The sequence below is a fragment of the Triticum aestivum genome, chromosome 4A, assembly GCF_018294505.1.
Source record: "Triticum aestivum cultivar Chinese Spring chromosome 4A, IWGSC CS RefSeq v2.1, whole genome shotgun sequence".
Lineage (NCBI taxonomy): Eukaryota > Viridiplantae > Streptophyta > Magnoliopsida > Poales > Poaceae > Triticum > Triticum aestivum.
In genome coordinates, this window is record NC_057803.1 from 665883452 (window position 1) to 665905921 (window position 22470).

At 47.4% G+C, this 22470-nt stretch overlaps 1 protein-coding gene across 1 annotated transcript; it reads left to right on the top strand.

Moving 5' to 3' along the window:
- Positions 1 to 10372: 10372 nt before the first annotated feature.
- Positions 10373 to 11826, top strand: LOC123087970 (dormancy-associated protein homolog 3). Its single transcript, XM_044510089.1, has 3 exons — positions 10373 to 10829; positions 11162 to 11285; positions 11470 to 11826. Exons 1-3 carry the CDS (start codon positions 10589 to 10591, stop codon positions 11495 to 11497), a joined length of 393 nt encoding a protein of 130 aa, XP_044366024.1. The 5' UTR covers positions 10373 to 10588; the 3' UTR covers positions 11498 to 11826.
- The last annotated feature ends 10644 nt before the right edge of the window (positions 11827 to 22470 follow it).

The following is a 22470-nucleotide window of genomic DNA, read 5'->3' on the forward strand; positions in this document are numbered from 1 at the left end:
GACCACGGGTCCTACAACACTTCATGGGAATGACACCCATGGAGATGTACAAATTGTTCTTCGGATCGCAAGCAAGGTGTCCGGATTTGTCCGAGGACGCTGGTCTGAGCTGCAACCGCCAAGATGCTAAAGTAAGTAGCCCCGTATTTGCACATACCATCCTATTTTTATCAAATCTACCCTTTAGCAGAGTTGCCCTTTGAACAAGAGTGGATAGCGAAGGCGAAGCTTATTAGGTGTCCAGCCCCCTTGCCCGAGACCGTGTCGAATCCCATGCTGACCAGGATGCTGGAGGCCGCACTGTCGGCGGAAGGTGAAGGAGGGGACCAAGGAGCTACCGCCTCCACGAAGGAGGCCGTTAGGAAGGGAAGAATCGGAAATTCTCCCGACCAGGGAAAGAAAAGGACTACCTCTGAAGACCCGGAGATGATAACCTCAAAACGGGGAAAGAAATCTTCGTCAGAGGGTTCGGCACCTGTGAACGCTTCAGCCAAATCGCCCCCTAAAGGGGACCCGCTCTCCCCCGAGGCGTAAGTGAGGGGAGGGGTTCCATAATGAATCACATTCATGTTTTATTCTTGAGGAAAATAACCGAAGCATTATCTTTCAGTTCGGATCTCAACCCTTCTCAACAGAGCTCATCTTCAGGGGATCTTCGTCCAGAGATGATAGAGAGCAAAACGCCTCCCCTTGTTCCACCATCTTACGAGGCTGGCGACCCCGTGGTATCGTCTCGGAGGGCTTTTTCAAGTCCGGACCCTGGGAACGGTCATCAAACTAGTCCGGCACCCTCTTGCGCGCTGGCGGAGGTGCTAAGGGATCTGCTTGGTAGGGCGTCCATCTCATAAGAACATCGTATGTTGATGGATACGGTGATTGGAAGGATTTCATCCGTAGAAAGCGGATTGTATGAAGCTGCCAGGAGTTTACTAACCGGCTTTGAGGTATGTAAAAAGGTGTACCTTTTGGTAGAGCCGCATATTAAATCTGCCCTGTATGAATAGTAGCCCCTGAGACTCTGTGTGTCGTCACGAGTGACGGCGCACAGAGGATCATAATCCCAGGTATAATATGTCGCCTATTCCATGAAGGTGGCGAGGCGTTCAGTGGCTAGCCGGACTGATGAATCTGCCGAGCTAAAGCGGCAACTTGACGTAGCAGATGCCAACATCGCGCTTGTAAATAAGCGGCTGGACGAGGCTCAAGGTATGTTCAAAAGACACCCAGTAATAGGAGCTTGATGCTCGGGCCTTATATATATATATATACTTGATGTAGATGGCGCTGCTGCCATGGAGAACCTTCGGGCGGAACTTTCCCGAGCCAAGGAGCAAGCAAGGAAAAGTGATGCGGCTGCCGTTAAGGCGGCTGAAGAGCTAAAAGCCGAACAGGCTGCTCACTGCCAGAGCAAGAAGGAAATGGCCGAGATGGCCATAGAATTGAGGGATGTTACTGACTGATGTAGATTGCTTGAACAAGAAGATAGGGCAGCTCAGAAGGATCTTGAAAAGATCACAGCCGAAGCCAAGGATACTCGCTCTGCCATGAGAGCGATGAAGGAGGAGCTGCGTCAGGCCGGAGATATCACGGCTGGAAAGCCTTATATGCTGCGGATGAAGTTCGGAGACCCCAAGTATGCTCCATTAGACCGGCAGTGGAGTTCGGACAACGCTTATCTAGATTTGGCCGCAAGTGCGGCGGACGCGGCCGAACACTTCCGCAGCCGAGGTGACCATAAATTGGAAGAGCTTTTTTGGTCGCAGTACCACAATCCAGAGCACCCACTGTCAGTCTCCAACCGTTTAGCCGCCTGGGCGGAGCTGAACCGATTATCCGGACTCGCCATGAAGTATGTTGTGAGTCGCCTATGGCCAGAGGAGTCGGAGCCGAAGAGTTATTTTGGCTTGGTGCAGCAATTTCTTGGTTCGGTGCCGCATGCTGATGCAATGAAGAGGTCGGCGTGCATAGAGGGCGCGCAGATGGCTCTTGCCCGTGTCAAGACATACTGGGCAGATATGAAGGCCAGCATTGTTGCGTCCCAGGATTCGGACGAAAGCCGAGTACCTGCCAAGCACTATTTTGAGGAAGTTCTTCCTAGCGCTCGTATAATAGAGTCGCAGTGCTCGAAGGATGTTGTGTTCGAATACCTTATACTATTTGTAAGATGAATTTTGTTTTTATGAAAAAAGCTTTTTTATACATGTGCTTGCAAGAATCATGATGCCTCGTGTGCGGCCGTTTAATGTATATATTTGTATACAACCTAAAATATGGCAGTCGTTGGCTTCAGCCCCCACGCATAGAATGCGGGGGTGTTCGCAAAAAGGCGTCTGTTCACACTTAATCCAATGTCTTGGTCCTATAAAGGAGGTGGTGGCGCGGCGAACTAGGCAATCGGACTATAATGCTTTATCACTTTCACTTAGCCATAGGGGTTTGACAGTGGGACTACTGAATAGCCCCTAGGGGCACCGCGCTCGCCCGAATTCGGGGCGCGAGTGTGCCTGACCGGGAAGCGGCCCTTCGTTAATGCGGGGGAATCCGAATTATTCTGAAAGTCATCGAGTGGTTGACCAGTCTCTCGCTATATCATGACAGTCAGTTTTTGGCTTTCTCTACTGAGGTGCTCACCCGGCCGAACTGGGGCACAATCGCAGTAGTTCTCCTGGTGCCGCATTAGCCGATATAACGGAACGTAAGGCAGCAAAACACAGGAGCCGGGAAAACCCAACATTTGACCAAAGACATGATTCGGAGCTGATGCATATAGGGCCAAACTCGCGATGCCGAATACTCCCTAAGGTGTTTGGTCTTTATGAAGACGGGCCGAAATAGAGCCCTTGGTAAAAAAGCCCCTAGTGTCCAGGTATGTGCAAAAATTCTGGCGTGGCCACATGCCAAGACGCCAGCCTCCTCCTCGGCTATAGAGAAACCGGGGGATGTTATCAACAAGAGACAGTAAAAAAGGTTTACGCAGGGTCTTAATCTGAAAAGAATCCTTGGAACGGGTCCCTGCTGCACGTCTGCGCCTGTGTCTCCGTCGTGCCGTATCCTGGACGGGCATAGCACGATGCTCGTCTGCGAAAGAGAGGAATTTATTAAAAAATAAGCGTGTGAGAAATCTATATCGAAATAAACAAAATATACTTGGAGCAAGGAGTTGGGCCGTATTGTCTCCGGGTGTGAGCACACGGAGCCCCTTGCACGAGGGTATGCGGTAATTTAAGCATATGGACGCCGGACTCATCGACGCGTGTCCGGGATAGTAGGGCTGGGTTTGTGGGCGGCTGTCTAGGCAACCGCACCCCTGCCCGTACTTTGGGGGTCAATTTATGTTCCCCTGTAATGAGATGATGCCCTTTGGACCGGGCATTTTAAGTGTGAGGGATGCGTAGTGCGGTATTGTGTTAAAGCGGGTGAAAGCTTCACGTCCCAGTAGCGCTTGATAGCGACTTACGAATGGGGCGATGTGGAATGTTATCTTTTTGCTTCGGAAGTTGTCGGGTGATCCGAACGTGACTTCTAACGTAAGGGAACCCATACTTGGGGTATCCGAACATGGCGTTACTCCTTAAAGGAAGTGTTGCTGAGGTGGATTGCGACTGGGTTTACCCCGAGTTTGCGAAGTGTGTCCTGATATAACAGGTTCAAGTCGCTGCCGCCGTCCATAAGGGTGTTTGTAAATTGGAGTCCGTTAATGATTGGATTTAAGACCAAGGCAGTCCAGCCTGCGTTCTGGTCTCCTCTAGAGTAATCCAGATGATCAAAGGTGATTGGTTGGAATAACCAATGGGGTTGCTCCTCCGGGGTTGGCTGTACGGCGCGTGTCATTGTAGGTGTCGTTCTATTCTTCCCCTTCGTCACATGAAGTAGATTTACTGTCGTGACTTCTTGTGGGAACTTCTTTTGTTCTCCGGTGATCTGCTCGTGGGGTGCATTGTCATCTTCGCTTGGTGTGTTGAGCCCCTTGTGTTCGGCGTTGAGCTTGCCGGACTGCTCAAAGACCCAACAATCTCTGTGGGTATGGTTTGCAGGTCTCCCCGGAGTGCTGTGGATTTGACATATTTTGTCCAAAATTTTGTTGAGGTTGGATAGCTCGTCCCTATTGTCTTTGGGGGGCATCTTTTTCTGATTTTGTTGAGAGCTTTTGAATCCGGCGTTTACTGCCGTGCTCATCGGGCTGTTGTCCTTTATCCGGCGCAGTTCTTTGTTACGGCGCGGCTTCCCATTCCCATCTTTGAGTTTGGACGAATTCGGGTTGCTGGTGCTGCTTCTTGCCAACTAGCTATCCTCTCCTGCAAAGAAGCGGGTCATGAGGCTTGTTAACGCGGCCATTGTTCGCGGTTTTTCTTGGCCGAGGTATCTGGCGAGCCATTCGTCTCGGATGCTATGTTTGAAAGCTGCTAGGGCCTCTGCGTCCGGACAGTCGACTATATGATTCTTTTTGACAAGGAATCTATTCCAGAGCTTCCGCGCTGACTCTCCGGGCTGGTGAGTTATATGACTCAGATCATCTGCATCCGGGGGCCGGACATAGGTCCCTTGAAAATTTGCTCGGAAAGCTTCCTCAAGAACTGCCCAACTTCCCATGGTGTTTTCGGGAAGGCTTTTAAGCCAATGCCGGGCCGGCCCTTTGAGCTTAACGGGTAAGTATTTTAAGGCGTGGAGGTCGTCTCCTCTGGCCATGTGTATGTGGAGGATGTAGTCCTCGATCCAGACTCCAGGGTCTGTTGTTCCGTCGTATGGTTCTATGTTCACTGGCTTGAATCCGGCTGGGAATTCATGATCCAGCACCTCATCGGTAAAACATAGGGGGTGTGCGGCGCCCCTGTATTTAGGCGTGCCGCGATTTTCGGGTATTTTTTGCGTTGCATCACTCATTGGAGCTTGCTTTCTTGGCCTATGGATGGATCTGGTAGGGCTAGTTTTCTGATGCGGATTCTTGGACGGATCGCGCGCTATATTGAGTGCAGCGTCCTTTGACGCGTGAGATTGATCGTAGGGTCGTCTATCCGACCTTGTGGCTTCCTTATTTTTTGACTGTTGGGGCTTTATGGCCTCTTCGTCAAATTCCGGTAGTAATTTCCGCTTCGGATAGCTCTTTGTGTGGCGACTACTGCTGTACTTGTGTGCGGTATTGAGTACTTTGCCCCATCTGATCCTGAGCGCATCCTCCGCTGTCTTGAGCCCCCGCTTCTGCTTTTTCAGGCTATGTGCAGTGGCGACAAGCCTTTGGTGGAGGTTCTGATGTTCCAGCAATTTTTCTGGTGTGAGGTCGTCCGGGCTATTATCCTTCCCGGGGATTGGTTGTTCGGATTGTCCGCCCTGCTTGGACGGATGCTCGATGGCATGTTCATCGTCCGTTGAGTCACCCTGCTCTATGGCTGGGTTTTTGTCGAGGTGGGGCTTGGCCTTGCGCTTACGCCGCCGCTTTGATTGTTTTTCGGGGGAGCGATCCCTGGCCGCACCCTTTTGGTCCTCGTTGCCGTTTCTGTTGTGTGTGCCCACCATGCAGACATCGTATGATGAGGTGGTTTTCTGGAGCCCTATAGGTGTTGGTTCTTGATCGTCTCCTTCATCGGCATCCATGCCGTCGATGTCTTCGGAGTCGAAGTCGAGCATGTCGGTTAAATCGTCGATAGTGGCTGCAAAGTGGGTGGTGGATGGGCTACGAATTTCTTCATCGTCCGCGTCCCAACCGTGTTGGCCGTAGTCCGGCCCGGGCTCTCCTGACAAAGAGAGAGAGTTTAACGAATTCAGGATATCGCCAAAGGGCGAGTGCTGAAAGACGTCTGCGGCGGTGAACTCCATGATCGGAGCCCGATCGGGTTCGATCGAGAGGGGTGCAGAATATTCAGAGTCCGGAACGGAGTCCGGCACCTTGGAGTTACCGGCCTTGCAAAGGACTTGGCAGGTATTCGGCTCTATCGCCGCAGGGATTGCGGCTCTGGGGGCGGCGTCCAACCGTCCGTCCCTGGCTAGCACAGTCGGCTCCGAACTAATGGTCGGAGTGAACACCTGAGTGGCGCTCTGGTCACTGTCCGGCGGCAGAGCTAGATCATGCCCATCGAGACAGTGCGGCGCGCCCGGTTGTGGCCCGAATCCGTCGACGATCAAGTCCCCGCGGATGTCGGCCGTGTAATTTAAGCTTTCAAACCTGACCTGATGGCCAGGGGTGTAGCAGTCGATCTGCTCCAGATGGCCAAACGAGTCGGCCCACGGTGGGAAGCCGCCGAATACGAAGATCTGTCCGGGGAGAAAGATCTCATCCCGGACCGCGTCGTAATTGACGAGCGAAGAAGCCATCGGGCCTAAAGGCGACGACACAGAGGAACTCTCAATGAAAGCACCAATGTCGGTGTCAAAACCGGCGGATCTCGGGTAGGGGGTCCCGAACTGTGCGTCTAGGCAGATGGTAACAGGAGACAAGGGACATGATGTTTTTACCCAGGTTCGGGCCCTCTCGATGGAGGTAAAACCCTACTCCTGCTTGATTAATATTGATGATATGGGTAGTACAAGAGTAGATCTACCACGAGATCGGAGTGGCTAAACCCTAGAATCTAGCCTATGGTATGATTGTTGTTCCTCCTGCGGACTAAAACTCTCCGGTTTATATAGACACCGAAAAGGGCTAGGGTTACACAGAGTCGGTTACAATAGGAGGAGATCTTCGTATCGTATCGCCAAGCTTGCCTTCCACGCCAAGGAAAGTCTCATCCGGACACGGGACAGAGTCTTCAATCTTGTATCTTCATAGTCCGGGAGTCCGGCCAAAGGTCTTAGTCCGGCCATCCGGACACCCCCTAATCCAGGACTCCCTCAGTGGGGTTCTATGACATCTTGGTCTGGTTGTTGAACACAAATGAAGTACACGAAGTTGAAGCTATGGCGAACTTTTAATCTAAATAAAACTCAAAGTCTAAACGATGCCCTAAGGGCTGTATATATGGAGGAAGAGGGGGAAATTTCGTGGCCCTTGGAGGAGGGGTCTGAAACCAACCCTAACTCTTGTTTCCCCACACATACGGATTCTAAAAACAGCCTATACTAAAGTATTTTGAAATTACACGGGCCTAGCCCAATAATAAGGTGACGCAACACCTAGAATAGACTCTGGACGAAATTTATGAAGTGGCATCTTGTATATTTTGTCCAAGGCTTCATGCACTCATTATGGTGGCTTCAAAGTCCTGAAATTATCACTTGTAACTCCGTTCTTGTTTCCCTTGCGCATGCCATCATCTCCATGCTTGAACATGCTCCAAGGTTCATCTTTCTTGTCCAAGCTAGTCCCTTCATTTGTAAGCAAAACAAATGTGTCCAATTTAGGCAGCATCATATTCTCATAAACATTAGAATCGTTACCAAGAAACAGAAGTACCTGGTAATTCAATTGCCGTGCGCGAGCTCTAGTAATTGGCCTAGTATGTATAGCAACAGGGGCTGTGGGTGTAACAATGGTATTGATGTCCATATAAAAAATGCTATTTTGTGGTGATTTTGGATCAAACTTGATCAATGTGGTGCCTTTTGAATGAACTATTTGCATGTTTTAATTCGAATTGGCAACTATACATGCGTTTTTGGTTTGTGCATGTTGAATTTGAGTCGCTTAAATGATTGATTAAATAGCGTGCAATTGTTTGAAATCTATATGGCTAGGCTAAATGAATTGAGCCAAAAATGTATCCTGCTCTAAATATAGGGGAACAACGGCCACCGGAGAAAAACTATCCTCCACTAAAGATACTTGGCCGTATCCTCCACTAAATTATAGATGATTGGTTGGAGTTGCCCTAATAGAGATTTCCATCAAGACATCCGTAGCAGTACTTGATTTGAAAAGGATGCTCCACTTGTTGTACCCGCCAGGTTTTTTTCTTATTAGATGACCTCCTTGTCATGTTAAAATCTCCAACAATAAACTGGGTGCTTGTAAGGTATTTATGAGATGCACCAGTTCAACCCAGAATTATGATTTCCCTATGGGATGGGCACTGAGCATCACCATAAACAGGTAATAATTACATCAAAACTCATCGGAAAATATTCAACATTCTCCTTTTCAACCACATTAAAAGAAAGTATATTAGAGAAGCCAACAGTCTAGGGCCATCTTTGCATTATCATGATTATTAAGCATCTCCAATGTCGACCCTCAAACGTCCTGCATCCGTTTGGACGCAGGAGCCATCCAACACGAGCCGGTATCGGTCGGTAGGGCGGTCCGGATGCGTTTTCTCCTGCAAACCAAAAATAAAGGTGGGGGGCTTTGCGGGAGTCCGGACCGCTGCCATGCCCGCTTCTGATAGCCCTGGCCCACCCAAACCTCCTCCTCCCTCCCGTGCGCGCTTCCTGCCTGAAACGTCGGCGTCACTCCAGAGCGTTAATGCCTCGCCAGAGCGGACGTGACCGCTCACTGGTCGGCATTAAAGCAGCGCGCCGGCCGAGAGAGTGACACCCGTGGTGCTTCCTGGTGCAGCTGACCACTCCGCATTCAAACGACACCACAGCCGCTCGTTCCTCCATTTGTCGCCAACATTAATGACACGCGGCTGCCGAGTCCCCTACTCCGGTGCCACCTGTCTGTCCCTCTGTCGCCAACCATTGCTATATAAATTGCTGCCCCAGGCATAGCCACAGCCATCTATCTCCGATCCCTCTCCGCAGCCCTTGGTGACGGGCTGACGCCGAACCAGAAGAAGGATTTGGTTCCCATTGTTGCCGGCTGGCTGGCCGGTAGGCAGCCGGAGGGCGACGACGTCCCAATGGTGGACAAAGCCGATGATGATGATGCCACCCTTCTCCTCCTCCACGCCACCCTCAGCGATGCTTTGCATTATAACCATCGTCGAGGCCCATGCCCATTACATGGACATGGTGTAGGAGGAGAGGGAGGAGCAGTTCTGGGAGGCATAGGCCGATGATGCGTACAACCACCAACTCTTCTAGGAGCACCTACAGGTCAACGAGTAGCTCTACGCCGGCAAAGCAAGCGCACTGGACACGCACCGGGCGGAGCAGGTGGGGTGGCCCGATTCCTACCGCTCCGCTCGCAAGACCCGCCTCACCTGTGGTGGTACCGCCAACGTGCGGCGAAACTGGCGGCCACCTACCCAGAGTGCGACGACGATGTGGGTGAGGCGGTGTTCGGTGAGACCGACGACAAGGAAGACATCGCCGGCTCCGCCGAGGCCGCGCCCTACCAACACGACCACGAAGCCATAACGTCCATGTGCGCCGCCGGTAGCGAGGAAGAGTAGTGCACGGTAGGTCGCCGCCGCTCAGGTCCCAAGTAGGCCACTGCTCCTCCCCTCTCATCAACGCCAAGCTTGGTGGGCTAAGCATCGATGGCAGATTAGTCGCTTGGTGGAGACGTGGAGGCGGACAGCTTCACTTGCAGGTTCTCCGGAGGCGAAGCTGGAGCGCCGAGGCGGAAATGGAGAAGGCGAAGCTTCAGTTCTCGGGGCTCAGGCTAGTCATAGTGAAGAGTAATTTAGAGTAGTAATGCATATGTTAATAGCCTATATTACTACCTTTATAATGAGTAGTGTCATAGGTGTGGTAACATAAATGTCTTCATTTATTACTTTGTAGACTCATTTTGCATTGGGAAGTGCTATGTGATGGTAACATATTATATTACTCTATTTGCCTCTTTCTTTATTAACTACTTGCAACATCATCATTTTGGTTTATGTGGCATATATGTTACTACCTATGTTACTCCACTATGACCAGCCTCATGGCCGGACATGAGGAAGGTATTAATTATACCTCAAGAGCCGAATGAGCACCGCTTAATTTAGGTAAATATAATGTAATCCGTTATGTTTATATGGAATCCGCCTATGTTTGCATGAATTTTATATGTTTTGTTGCAAAAGTGTTTGAAATGTATACGGATAAGGTTGGATGGCAGGCTCCGACATTCATGTACACGGACTGGTCCCGCCTCTCGGCAGGCAGATGCGAGAGGAAATTTACAGCTCGCCATGGGAGATGCCCTTAGAGCAACATCGAAGACCATTGCAACTCAACACCGGAGCTCTCACTTGTTTCTTCTTGGGTACTATCCGCATCGTCCTCCATTTCAGCCGTGGAAATTAAAGGTCGAGCCTATCCTAAAAGAAACAAATCAACATCACCACGATGCAAGATTTCAACTCTGGGCATCTCATTTGAAGAGCCTTTCGTTTTCCCTCTGCAAACCAATCCAGCCCGGGCCCGGCCATTAAGGACTAGACCCCACTGCTCGAGACACGACACAGATGGTTGATGGCCATGGTGGGCACAAAACCTCTTCCCAACCCACCAAATGCATGCTCCAGGACCGGCAACACTCCACGTCGTCAGCGAAGATCCGAATCCCGCCCCAAGCAAATCAGCGCACGCCTGTATTATTCATCCCCATCCACCTCTGCTGCTCTACAAAGAACCTCTCGGCCGCGGCCTCTCGGAGCCCCGAAGGCCACTCTGTCTCGCGCTCTTCTCTCTCTGCCCCTCTGGTTCCCAACCAAGAAAGAGCGACGACGGCGACACGCCTAGGTAGACGGAACGGAACCGGTTGCGTGCTGTACGGGGCATGGGGCTCCTCGACCAGCTCTGGGACGAAACGGTCGCCGGCCCGCGGCCGGACCACGGCCTCGGCAGGCTCCGCAAGTACTCCTCCTTCTCGACCTCCACCCCGGCGGCCGCGGACGTCGCGCCGGCGGTGACCCGCAGCATCACCATCGCCCGGCCACCGTCCCTCTCTCTCCCGTCCGGCGAATCAAACTCCGTGCCGTCATCACCGGCCAGTGGGCCGGACTCTCCGTTGGCAGCAGGTGGGTTTCCTCCTCTGTTTCTTGGCCTCTCCCTGTGATTTCCATTCTTTAATTAGGACCGGTTTGTGACTCTGTGTAGCGTTGATCGACCGTGAACGCTTCTGTTGGATTGGATCTGCGATGTGTCGATTCGTTGGTATCCCATGAAAATGGGGCAAGAAAAACATGGACCTTTTGCTTTAGCATGGCTTGTCCCCGGGGCGCGAAGCAGCCACAGAATCAGATCTGTGAGCAGTCCCAGAGACCCAGACGCAGAGATGTCGGGAAATTTGCTGTTGAACCTGAAATTCCCCTCATTAAATTGATGTTCTATCTGAAACTTTATGCTGCAGCTACCAGTAGCACGGCGAGGGTGGACGGCTGGAGGGCGTTCCGCCCGAAATCCAAGATGGCCAACGTCGACGTCGTCCAGTCGGAGGCCACCGTCGGGCCCAGGAGCCCCACCGTGTACGACTGGTGCGTTTAAACGTCGCCCTCGCTCTCACTCCATGCTCCTTGCACATGATGATCCATACATAGATACTACCTACTGGATACTATGTCTGACCAATCATTCAGAAAAATAGAAGATAAGAACATATGGCAGACGGTTCACCGTGGTAGGTGGTTCCGTTCTAACTCTGGGTCGGTGTGCTTGCAGGGTGGTGATCAGTTCATTGGACCGATGAAGCAGCACGCCCAAGGTACGAAATAATCGACCGGATGAAGCAGAGGAGCTTAGCTGGTGTATTTGAGGCCGTGTGTTCGTCATCTCATATGCATACCTGCTACTGTGTAATCGTTGTGTTAATTAGATGCACTTTTCTTCTTCTCTTTTTTATGTAGTTGTGCGTCCCTTCGGGCTGCGAAAGTATGTGATGTAGTTAGCAGTAGCTCTGGTTGAGGCAATCGAGATGTGTTGCCTTCACGGGGCACCTTTTGGTGTGTGTGTATGTGGAGGAGATGAGCTCTTAAATGAGGATGCAATGCAACTGTTCAATCATGCTTCGTTTTCTTACTATCATTGTCCATGTACTGTAATTGAGTACCATGTGCGTCTGGAATTAAGTGCAACAATCACCCTAAATCATACCGACCAATGGAACAGAGCACCCCTTAGTTTTTTTTAGGTGAACTAGGGAATTTATTCAAGGTTCAAAGCCGGAGCAATACAAGCAATGTCTGGCAAAATCCCTAGCCACAAACGGCGACCAGAGGGAAACGCCGAAGCCGCCTTAGCGATGGCGTGAGCTTCCAAATTTGCTTCCCTACACTCAAAACGAAAACTAATCCTTACAAAGTCATGCATAGACTGCTTTATTTCATCTATAACCAAAGCGTATGAAGATAGCGTTCTCTTGTTGATGTCCGCCACTACTTGCATGCAGTCCGAGGCTATGATCGCATGTGTGACGTTGAGGTCTCTCGTCAGCGCAAGAGCCTCGTTGCAGGCATGTGCTTCAAGGCTAGTTGCGTCCACCAGCCCCTCGATGGTGACTGCTGATGCTCCCAGATAGTTGCCATGCTTGTCCATGCAGATCGCTGCGGCAGCTCCTGCCTTGCCATTGCGCGAGATGGCCCCGTCGACATTAATCCTAATTGCATCTTCACTGGTGCAATCCACTTGTGAACTCGCCTCTGGGGAGGTGGTGGTTGGCTTCACAACAGTAGCTATGTCAAGATCCTCCAAATAGCGATTTATGAAGCACATGGTAGACAGAGGGCTTTGATATTCATCAGCATGCATTTCCCTTCTCCTTGCCCAAAAAATAGCCCACATTGATATGAGAACTTTCGCTAAATCCTGTTGATTCGTCGTTTCAAACAGCCAGAAAAGCCACAGCCTCGCATCCTCCGTCCCATTCGATAACAGAACCTCAACGATCTCCTCATCTCCCAAGGCCCACACACATCGTGCCATCCGACATTCAAACAGAGAGTGCCGCCAAGAGTCCTTCTCCGCACCACATATGGAACACGCCGGAGTAGTTGCCATCTTCTGTTCGTGCCGTGTTGAGCCTGTGGGTAGGGACATGTGCGAAAGTCTCCAGACGAAAACTCGTACCTTGGACGGAACCCTGGTCTTCCATAAGAGCGACCATGACTTCTTCTCATGTGCCAGATTCGAGCAACCTACCCTGTGCTCCAACCAATCTTCCCTCTGATGTTTGATGCCACTTATCATCCTATAAGTCGATCGCACCGAGAAAGAGCCCCTCCTCTCATAGTGCCAAGCCCAAAAATCAGGCTGCACTCTTGTGCTTAGTGGAATATTTAGGATCACATCCACATCAGGTGCAATAAAGTGCTCAGTAATCACTTGCATGTTCCATGAACGCGTAACTGGATCAATCAGCTCCGAGACCAATTGTGGTGGGTTTGGTGTTATAGGGAAAATCGATCTTAGCGTGTAATCCCGTGGTAGCCAGTTGTCATGCAATATATGGGTCTAGTCACCTGTCCCGATTCTTCTTATGATTCCAAGCTCCAGAATATCTCTCCCTTCTAGCAGAGACCGCAAAACTTGGGACGGATGAGCCCCTAAAGTTACTTGCAGAATATCAGTATGGGGGTAATATCGAGCCTTTAAAACCTAGAACTTAGGGTGTCCGGCTCTTGGAGTAATCTCCATACTTGCGTTGCTAGCAAAGCAAGATTGAAAATTTCAATGTCCCGAAACCCCATTCCTCCCATATGCTTTGATTTACACATTATTCTCCAAGATACCCATGCCGGCTTTCTCCGGCATCCTTTGCTAGCCCACCAGAATTTCCGGAGTAGCCCATTGATGTGTTCGCACAGTCCACGCGGTAGTTTGAAACATGCCATTGAGTAAGTTGGGATGGACTGAGCAACAGACTTTATCAAAACCTCTTTCCCTCCAGCCGACAAGCATTTTTCCATCCAACCCTGGATATGTTTCCAAATTATGTCCTTCAAGTACCGAAAAAAACCCTCTTTTGCTTTCCCAACATCAGTAGGTAGACCCAAATATTTTTCCGACAAAGCCTCATTGTGCACATCAAGTAAGGTTTTGAGTACATCTCTGTCTTGCTCCGGGACCCCCTTACTGAAATAGATGGAGGACTTATTGGTGTTTATGCGTTGTCCAGAAGCATCGCAATAGATATTCAAAATGTCCCTTACTTTACCTGCAGTAACACTTGTGGCATCAAAGAACAAAAGGCTATCATCGGCAAACAATAAGTGATTGATGGAGGGTGCCGTGGGGGCAACAGAAATGCCCCCTACTCCTCTTTCTTGCGATTTGAGCAAACAAGATAAACCTTCTGCTGCAAGCAAAAATAAGTATAGAGATATCGGGTTTCCCTGTCGTAGCCCTCTTGATGGTCTGAAATCATCCAAGCTGCCACCGTTAAAAATAACTGAAATAGAAACAGATGAGACGCACCTCATAACAGTGTTAGTGAAACGAGGACTGATCCCCAATTTGAGCATCACTTCCTTCATGAAGGTGCTTCGGTTGAAAAAGCCGAATCAAGTAGTTTATATTCTGAGTCCACCAAACCCAAAGCAGCAAGCATTATTGAGAAAGGGCATCGCAAGCATAGGAAAACAACGGTGCTTGATTTTTCTGAAGTTAAGGGAACCTACTTCCTGCCCTATGAGTTCCGTGCCGTAGAAATTGACAAGCCTCAAGCACAAGAGCAATTAGCCGAATAAAGTTCGGCTGATAAGGATCTTCAAGGTAACGATGCACGGAATAAAGAAAAAGATGATGAAAAGGCGTTGGAGAGTCATCCAAAGATGAAGCTAGATATTGTACAAGTCACACCACCATCATGCTCTCCCAACGTATTTGAAGAGGTATGCAAAGCGAGTAATTTACCTATTTTCAGATTTGGTCACAACTTTATTGTTGATGCATCTATTAGAAAAATCCTCATAGGTAATTTTGAAAGACCAATGAAGAAGGGTAATTTACTTGTTAGCAATAAAATTGTTTTAGAACATATCGGTCAACCAATTGTGCCATTTATAAAGACCGATAATGACTTATTATTGCAGCCAAAGCTTTCCTCGTTGCTTTATCTAAAGTTTATATCTATTTGGGTAGCTTTTCTTATTTCATACTTGGCTTGCACTTGGTCTCAATTGAGACATGTATGTTCTAACTATTTTTATTTTAGAAATTTAAAGCCAAGGTTAAAATATTTTGGGAAAACCGATGCTAGTATAGTTTCTTATTTAAGGACATCGGAAAATGAATGCGAAAGAGAAGTCATAGTCGAATGGGAAGATGCCAAATCTGAACGATTCGTTTGCTTAACTCCAAAGCCGTTCTCACAAAAAGATCAGCTAGAAAACAAAAGGTATACCTTCGATTCAAGCATGTGTGACCAAATGTTCAATTTGTTGCTAAAAAATAATTACATAAGAATTCTTGATCATCATGTCAAGCCATCAATCCGAGTACGAATGTATTGTAAGTTGCATGATTCGTCCAAGCATAATTTTGAGGATTGCAACATGTTTCATCAAATAGTTAGATCGGCCATTGAAAAAGGACGATTGAAGTTTGTTGAAACACCAAGAGATGACCAGTCTATTCCGATTGGTCCCGATGAGAAAAAGTTTTTGCATCGGCTGCTTCAAGACGATCAATTTAAAGAGAATATAAAAGTTGCAGGTGATGGGATCAAGCTTTCAAGTAAAGAAGTTGTTGAAGAGCATAACGAGCATAATCTTGAGGGCGAGAATTCCATCGAAGCTACAATGGAGACGCCAAGGACTGGGGGGCAGCAAGCAAATCCAATGATCGATGAAAGCAAACCAAAAGAAAACAAAGGCCGGAATAAGCGCAAGTGTAAGAGATCAAAAATCGCCTTCACTGAACTATTGGATAAATATCAAAAGAAGAGTGAAGAGAAGAATGATTATCGGCCAAATCATGCAAAGAAACCAAGATCACCCCCAAGGCGCAAATATGAGGATTGGTATTGGCAAAGTGATAATTTTAATCCAATATATTCATATCCTTATTTTGGGCTGCCAATGCCAATGCCGTGGATGCCTATGCTCATATAGATACATATTCATCATGGGACAGGTATGATACAAGGGCACATTCTCCATCTTATTCTAGACCATCTCACCAACACTATGCAGTTCCAAGGAGATCAACATTTGAACAATCACGCGTCAAAGACCGTTTCAATCAAAAGGAATCGGTCCAGAGCTCAAGGAAGAAGAAAGAGGTGGTAAAGCAAGTTTACCGTGTGAAAAGAGATGGTCGTAAGTGTGCTGCTTCAGATTTGATCTCAAATAACAAAGAGCCAATTAAATTGTTGACGTTGGCTACAAAAGGCAAAGAAGTAGAGCAATCAATTAACAAAAATCAGAGTGTCAAATCTGAAGAAAAGAAGTTGAGAGTGCACAAAGCCAAAAAAGAATTGCCATTGGTCAAAAGAGAATCACAGCCGAGATGCCCACTTGGCTTATCATATTGGCAAAAGAAGAAATTACAAAATCTTAGTGCACAAGAGCTGAAAAAGAAGAACATGGCATGGGTTCCCAAGAAGATCAATCAAGACAAAAATGATGTGCATGCTTCTATTGCAACAAGTACAATAAAAGTGAAGAAAGAAAAGAATGAAAGCAACAAACAATTAAGCCGAAGGTGCGCATCACAACATCAAAATCTTCGGTTAGCACATCATCCATTTTCTTCAACCATGCCGTTAATGACTTTGCCATGGAATTCATCCCTAGGTATGATCAATTACCCTTCATGGATTTATTTTGATCCATGGATGCAACATAATTTTCTATATCATGAGAGGATATTACCAAATCACTATACATTTGGTTAGTTTCATTTTTGTTGCTAATACAAAGGGCCGAAATATTTTATTCCTATTTTATTTGTTTATTTCGGCTATACATGCTTTAGTGGATGAATTCTACATGGACCTCATGGTAATGGCCGATACTTAACTATCGTCCTAAGAAACTATGTGATCATGGCCGGTGTGGAATTCTAACATCGTCCTTAGTTCAATTGGAGACCGAGACAATGTACATGTTAAGTGATATTAGCCTTGTCTCTCTAGTACTATGGAGATTATATTTTGATGGTTCAATTTATAGCAATGGACAAAGTGTTGGTGTTGTTTATATATCTCCTTATGGTACTATTTTTGAAGCCTTATGCCGCTTAGAATATATTTATGCACAGTTAATCAAAGCCGAATATGCATTGTTATTCGGATTGAATCTTTTATTTGCTATAGGTGCTATACATATTGAGGCTTTCGGTGATTCGTAATGAGTAGTGCAACAAATATCAAAGGGTTATCAATGTTTTGACAAATCACTTATAATTTATCTTGAGGCACATCTAGATGTAATATCCTCCTTGAGTTGCTTTGAAATTATTCCCACATCTAGACATGACAATTCAAGAGAGTTGGCGCAGCAGGCATCCGGCTACTATGTTAATCATGGTGTATTGCGTTTCTATCAATAGCCGATGCTTTGTCTTGTCAGCAGAGTTAAGGCCGAACCGAAGTCCACCTCTTCGGCCACTAATGAAATTTTTATGCAGGCGAAAGCAACGATTTGTGAAAGTTCATTGTTGATTACCTGCAAAGTCCTAGCAAAAGGGTGAACAATATGGTTCGGAGGATGACCCTGAGATACATATCTATGGAACTTCATCATCGGATTGTTAACAAAGTTGAGAAGGTTTCACCCAAGTTTACATCAAGGATTCAAACAAATAATGGCCGATATATATTTATCGCCCTAAGCACATGCAAAGTGGCCGATGAAGTGTTGGCATCGTCCTTAGAACCAACACGGTACAAGTTATTTTTCGGCACACTACCTTTGCCGAAAAACAGAGGGGCATGTGTTGACGCTCAAAAATGGCATGATCGCGAAGAGTGACTTGAGTCTATAATGGGATGAGGCTAAAATTATGAGTTCATTTCACCATTTGATGGCCCTCTTCAAGATGATCGAAATAAATATGAAGATGGACCAAAACGGAGCTCAAGTGCAAAAGATATGACAATTTTGGAGATACCCGTGTTGACACCAGATTAAAGAATGGCATGAAACATAATTAAGATGGCCTCGGATGAAAAAAGTTACAACTGTAAAGTTGTGCGTCTGGTCGAAATGGTGGATTTTGATATAAAAATCGTCTTAATCCGAGGTCGTATGCAACCCGTGGAGGCAAAACAAGGTCAGAAAAATAAGCTGCAGAGTCATTTCGGACCGACCGAGTTGATTTGATTGGTGAGACCGAGTTGGTCCGAAAATTTACCAGATAGTTCACAATGTTGACTCGATAGGACCGAAATGAACCAACCGGTGAGACCGAGTTGGTCCGAGAAATTACCAAAGATTCCTGTCCGAGTTAGGTTAGGGTTTTCGATGTTTTGGACGGATTTTTTAGTTCTTTTCTTGTACGGAAAGTCCAGCCACCTCATAAGTAGATAAGAGGTGACGGCCGATTGAACAACACCAATCGAACCAATCAATCTATTATACTTTTGTGTTGATCTATCTTTATTCCCTACCCTTGTATCTTTCTTTCTCGTTCTTCGTTCGTTCTTCGCGTTGGAGGGCAGCGATCCACGAGGCTCTAGGGGCGAGCGAATCGACCTAGGGCAGCCCATAGCCGCTGCGCGCCCTGACGGGGTCCCTCCCGGGCGTGTAGGGTTTCGGGTTCCCAAAAGCGCCCGCCGGATTGTTTTGCGTACCGCGCTTCCGGACGGGTCTCCTTCGACGTGAGCTACAGTGCATCACCCTCGGCGTTGGAGGTACACGGTGACGTGTTCGTGTGCGAACAAGAACAGTGCCATCCGGATCTACTAGTCTCTTTCTAGCACTTCGTGGGATAGTCTCACACCCTCACATCTTGGGAAGTATACTTAGTACCATTGGGTCCTCTCTCTCACGTTCAGAGCTATCCGAGCCACGACCTGTCGGTGCTTTCTCTACCACCAGCATTGTGCCTGGGCTGGCAATTAGAGCTTAGGCATTCGGCAAGGCTGCATTAGCAGCAAGTGCCGCTGTGTTTTTGTTCTTCTTTCTACTGTTCTTCCCTTCTCCGAAATCTTCAGTATGCTTTCCTCTTCCACCTCCTGAAGTGTGCAGCACTGACGCACCGCTATCAGCAGGCCTATTCCTTGACGGATCAAACTTGTTCCTGTCTGCACGATGCTCTTCCGATTCAGATTCAGTCTGCACTTTCCTGAACATCAAAAGTTTCACTAGTTCCTCGAGTAACACTTCATTAAATCGTTCCTCACAAAACCTCCCTGTAAGTTGCACGAGGTCCCTTTGACATACTCTGCCAACAGCTTCGAAGCACACTGCGCCATGCATCAAATCTTGATCCTCGCCGCTGGATCACCCAGGCCGGGAGGCCCGAGCAGTGCACAGCGGCAGACCTCCGGTAGGGGAAGAAAACTCAACGGCGTCGCCGCCACCGGAGTAGATAAAAGTGTAAAACGCTAACACAAGAGCCTTGGGGGAAATGTAGTCAGAGCGGGCTTTCTAGAAAAATCACAAATTTGAAACAACGTTCACCCGGCCCTTGCCAGCCAGGTCCCATATCCGTCCAGCCCCGGCATGTAATACCTTCCATTTCCTGCCGAGCCATGAAATACCTTCCATTTCCATTTCCTGCCGAGCCATGAAATACCTTCCATTTCCAGCCGGAGCCGGCCAACCGGACGACGTCTCTCGCTACAGTTCACACCCATCTCCGAGGCTCCCACCTAGCAACCCTCGCCCCCTGCCACCAACAGCAAGCACACCACCATGATGGCCGCCGCCAGCGCTGTGACCAGGAGGAGCATGCCCTTGTTCGACGCCGACTTGTTCCTGGGCGACGTCGACGTGCTTCTCCCACCAGCTGGAAGTGAAAGCACATCTTCATCTGCCATGGATCTCCGCCAACCGGCCGTGTTCCCGAGGAACGAGATCCGGATCCATGGCCGGTCGCCGGCGAGCGAGAGGTGCCCTCCGCTGGCCGTATTGCAGGTGATCAGCGCCTACTCTTTGCGCTGCAAGCTCGAGGCCAAAGCAGCGGATCTCCATCCCACGTCCCTCCTGCACAGGCTCCACGACTCCTGCTGGAAGAAGGGCATGGTATATGTAGCATCTGGTCTAGCCATCTATGGCCTACGATTTATGTTTTCTGGATCTCCCATGGCTTGCACATTTTTAGGTCTAAGATATACATCCCGAATTTCTGTATTTTAGCTGGGCGTCAAGTCTCATGGTACTGGATTAACCGAACCAACATCATATTAATTCCATTATTTTTGTATTTTACAATTAACAAGGAGGATACAGAAGGTAAAAAGTGGTCTCGTTGATTTGCTCCGCTAGTAGTGCACTTCATACTTGCTTCAAGGTTCGAGGTTGTGTCCTTCCAGTGCAGTAGCTCCATGTTCAGACGTAGGTCACGTAGCACCCCGAATTTCTGGTTTTTATCCGGGCGTCAAGGTCTCATGGTACTGGATTAACCGAACCAGCATCATATCGATTCTTGTTTTAGAATTAACGAGGATACAGCAGGTAAATAGTGGTCTCCCTTGATTTGCTCCACTAGTAGTGCGCTTCTTACTTGCTTGAAGGTTCAAGGTAATTGTATCCTTCCAGTGCAGGAGCTCCATGTTTTGGTACACATATTGCATTAAAATCATGTGTAGAACCAATAATATACATATAGTTGAGACGTAGCATAGGATGACATGAACTTCCCATGAATTTTGATTCAATTAACTGAGGTATATGCATATCTATAATTTATTAATTCGTCTCATCAAATCATTGTGCTGTGTGTAGACTGCTGTGGTGGAGGCCGGAGAGGAGGATCTACACCTTGTTGCCATGCAAAGCAAGCAGGTGAGAGGTCTAGCTTGCTTTTGGTGTTGGTCTGCACCAGTGGGGCTTTACGCGGCATGCCTTCAGATGCTAAATAAGCGATGCCTCGCCCTTGTGCTTGACCTCGATGAAACCGTTGTGTTTTCTAACACAGCGGAAACCTTCGAAAGGCGATTGGACAAGATTATGTCAGGCTTGGAGGATTTGGAGCTTGATGCTGCTAATGAATCAGCAATGTCCGACGAATTCAATCGGACTTTTAACGACAAAGAGTTGCTTGTGGACTTCAACGAAACAGGTGCTATCACTATGAATAATTACCAGACCGTGAGAAGCCATAGTGAACAGGGCATGTTGGGTAAACCCAGTGGACAGCTCGAGCTTATTATCCGTCCTATAATCAGGGTACCGGGCAGGAATGCTGTATTGACTCGCATCGCTCCAATGGTATGGCCTAATTTAAGACTATATTGTAAATCACCAAAGTATCCTTCATATAATTAGTTGCTATTTGAAATGCTGTTTGAAAATTGCTTCAGGGTGCTCATCAAATTAAGCAACAATATCCATAATATTTTTTATTGTAGCAGATTAGTATTTTTATTGTAGCTGATTAGTATTTATGCTGCATACAAACTAATCTTAAAAATCCATAAAGGTCCTTTATATTGTTGTTTACATTATTTTGTTTAATTTATCAAAGAAGTTCCTTTTTTTTCTAGACGTCAATGATATTACTCTGTTAGACAGGTGGCATATGGTTTCAGGCTTCCGGCTTATACCAAGCAGCCAACATAAAATACATAGTTTAATACGGATTCAAACGGCAGTGATGTTCATCTCAAGATTGAACCCAATTTAATTAGGCCCAAATTCTTGAAATATTATTATCTGTGTATTATGTAGGTCTAGTTCTAAATAAGCCGGTTTACACAAGCCAAATCCACAAAGTCCAGAAGAATCACATACGTGCTAGTAGCAGCATGCACACATCGCAAGTATACTAAAATAGCGTTCTCTGTTCAACGTTAACTGTCGATGTTTTCACAGCTCCTCCTGTCCTAAAATTACGTGCTCATTTCTGCTTTCTTAATTTATTATACACCAGTTATTTTCAAATATAAGTTTTTTGCAGGATTTTCCAATATATGTTTGAAATCCTCTTATATTTTCTATATTTTCTGGGAAAATAATTAATTACTTATATCATTGCTTCTTACTTGCTGCAATATTACATGCCATTCAGGATCCAAACACTGGTTATTTTGTAAACATAAGGCCTGGCTGGGATGATTTGAAGGGTTATTTGATTACTGCCAGTGGGCGCCAAAGATTTAAAGTCTATGTTTGCACAATGGCTGGAAGAGATTATGCTCTTGAGATATGGAGATTGCTTGATCCTGAAGGCAGTCTGATCAGCCTAAGAGAGATTTCACAACGTTTAATATGTGTGAGGCCAGGTAAAATGAGGCACGCATTTTGATTATTTTCTAAATGTTTATAACTACGCTGGATAGGGATAAGCCTAAGAGAGAGTTCACACTAGTTGCATTCTAAATATTGATAGCTACGCTTGATAGGTGTAAGTACGTAGATTACTAGCTGCCAAGTACGAAAACTCAAAACGGTGCCCGGGCTCATCTGCTCCCTCTCAGAAAAAAATTCAAAAACAATACTAGAAAACTTCAAAAAATTCCAAATTTTTTTGTGGTGGTATATAATTTGACACGTGAGGTGCGCCTCAAAATTCAACTTATTTGGACATCTGAGCAGCTCTCGGCAAAAAAGACAA

What these genes read in the sequence shown, in the direction of transcription:
- LOC123087970 (XM_044510089.1), top strand. Translation starts at nt 10,589, where the DNA reads ATGGGGCTCCTCGACCAGCTCTGGGACGAAACGGTCGCCGGCCCGCGG. An exon ending in GGACTCTCCGTTGGCAGCAG is followed by an intron (nt 10,830 to 11,161) that starts GTGGGTTTCCTC and finishes TTTATGCTGCAG; the next exon opens with CTACCAGTAGCACGGCGAGG. An exon ending in AGCCCCACCGTGTACGACTG is followed by an intron (nt 11,286 to 11,469) that starts GTGCGTTTAAAC and finishes GTGTGCTTGCAG; the next exon opens with GGTGGTGATCAGTTCATTGG.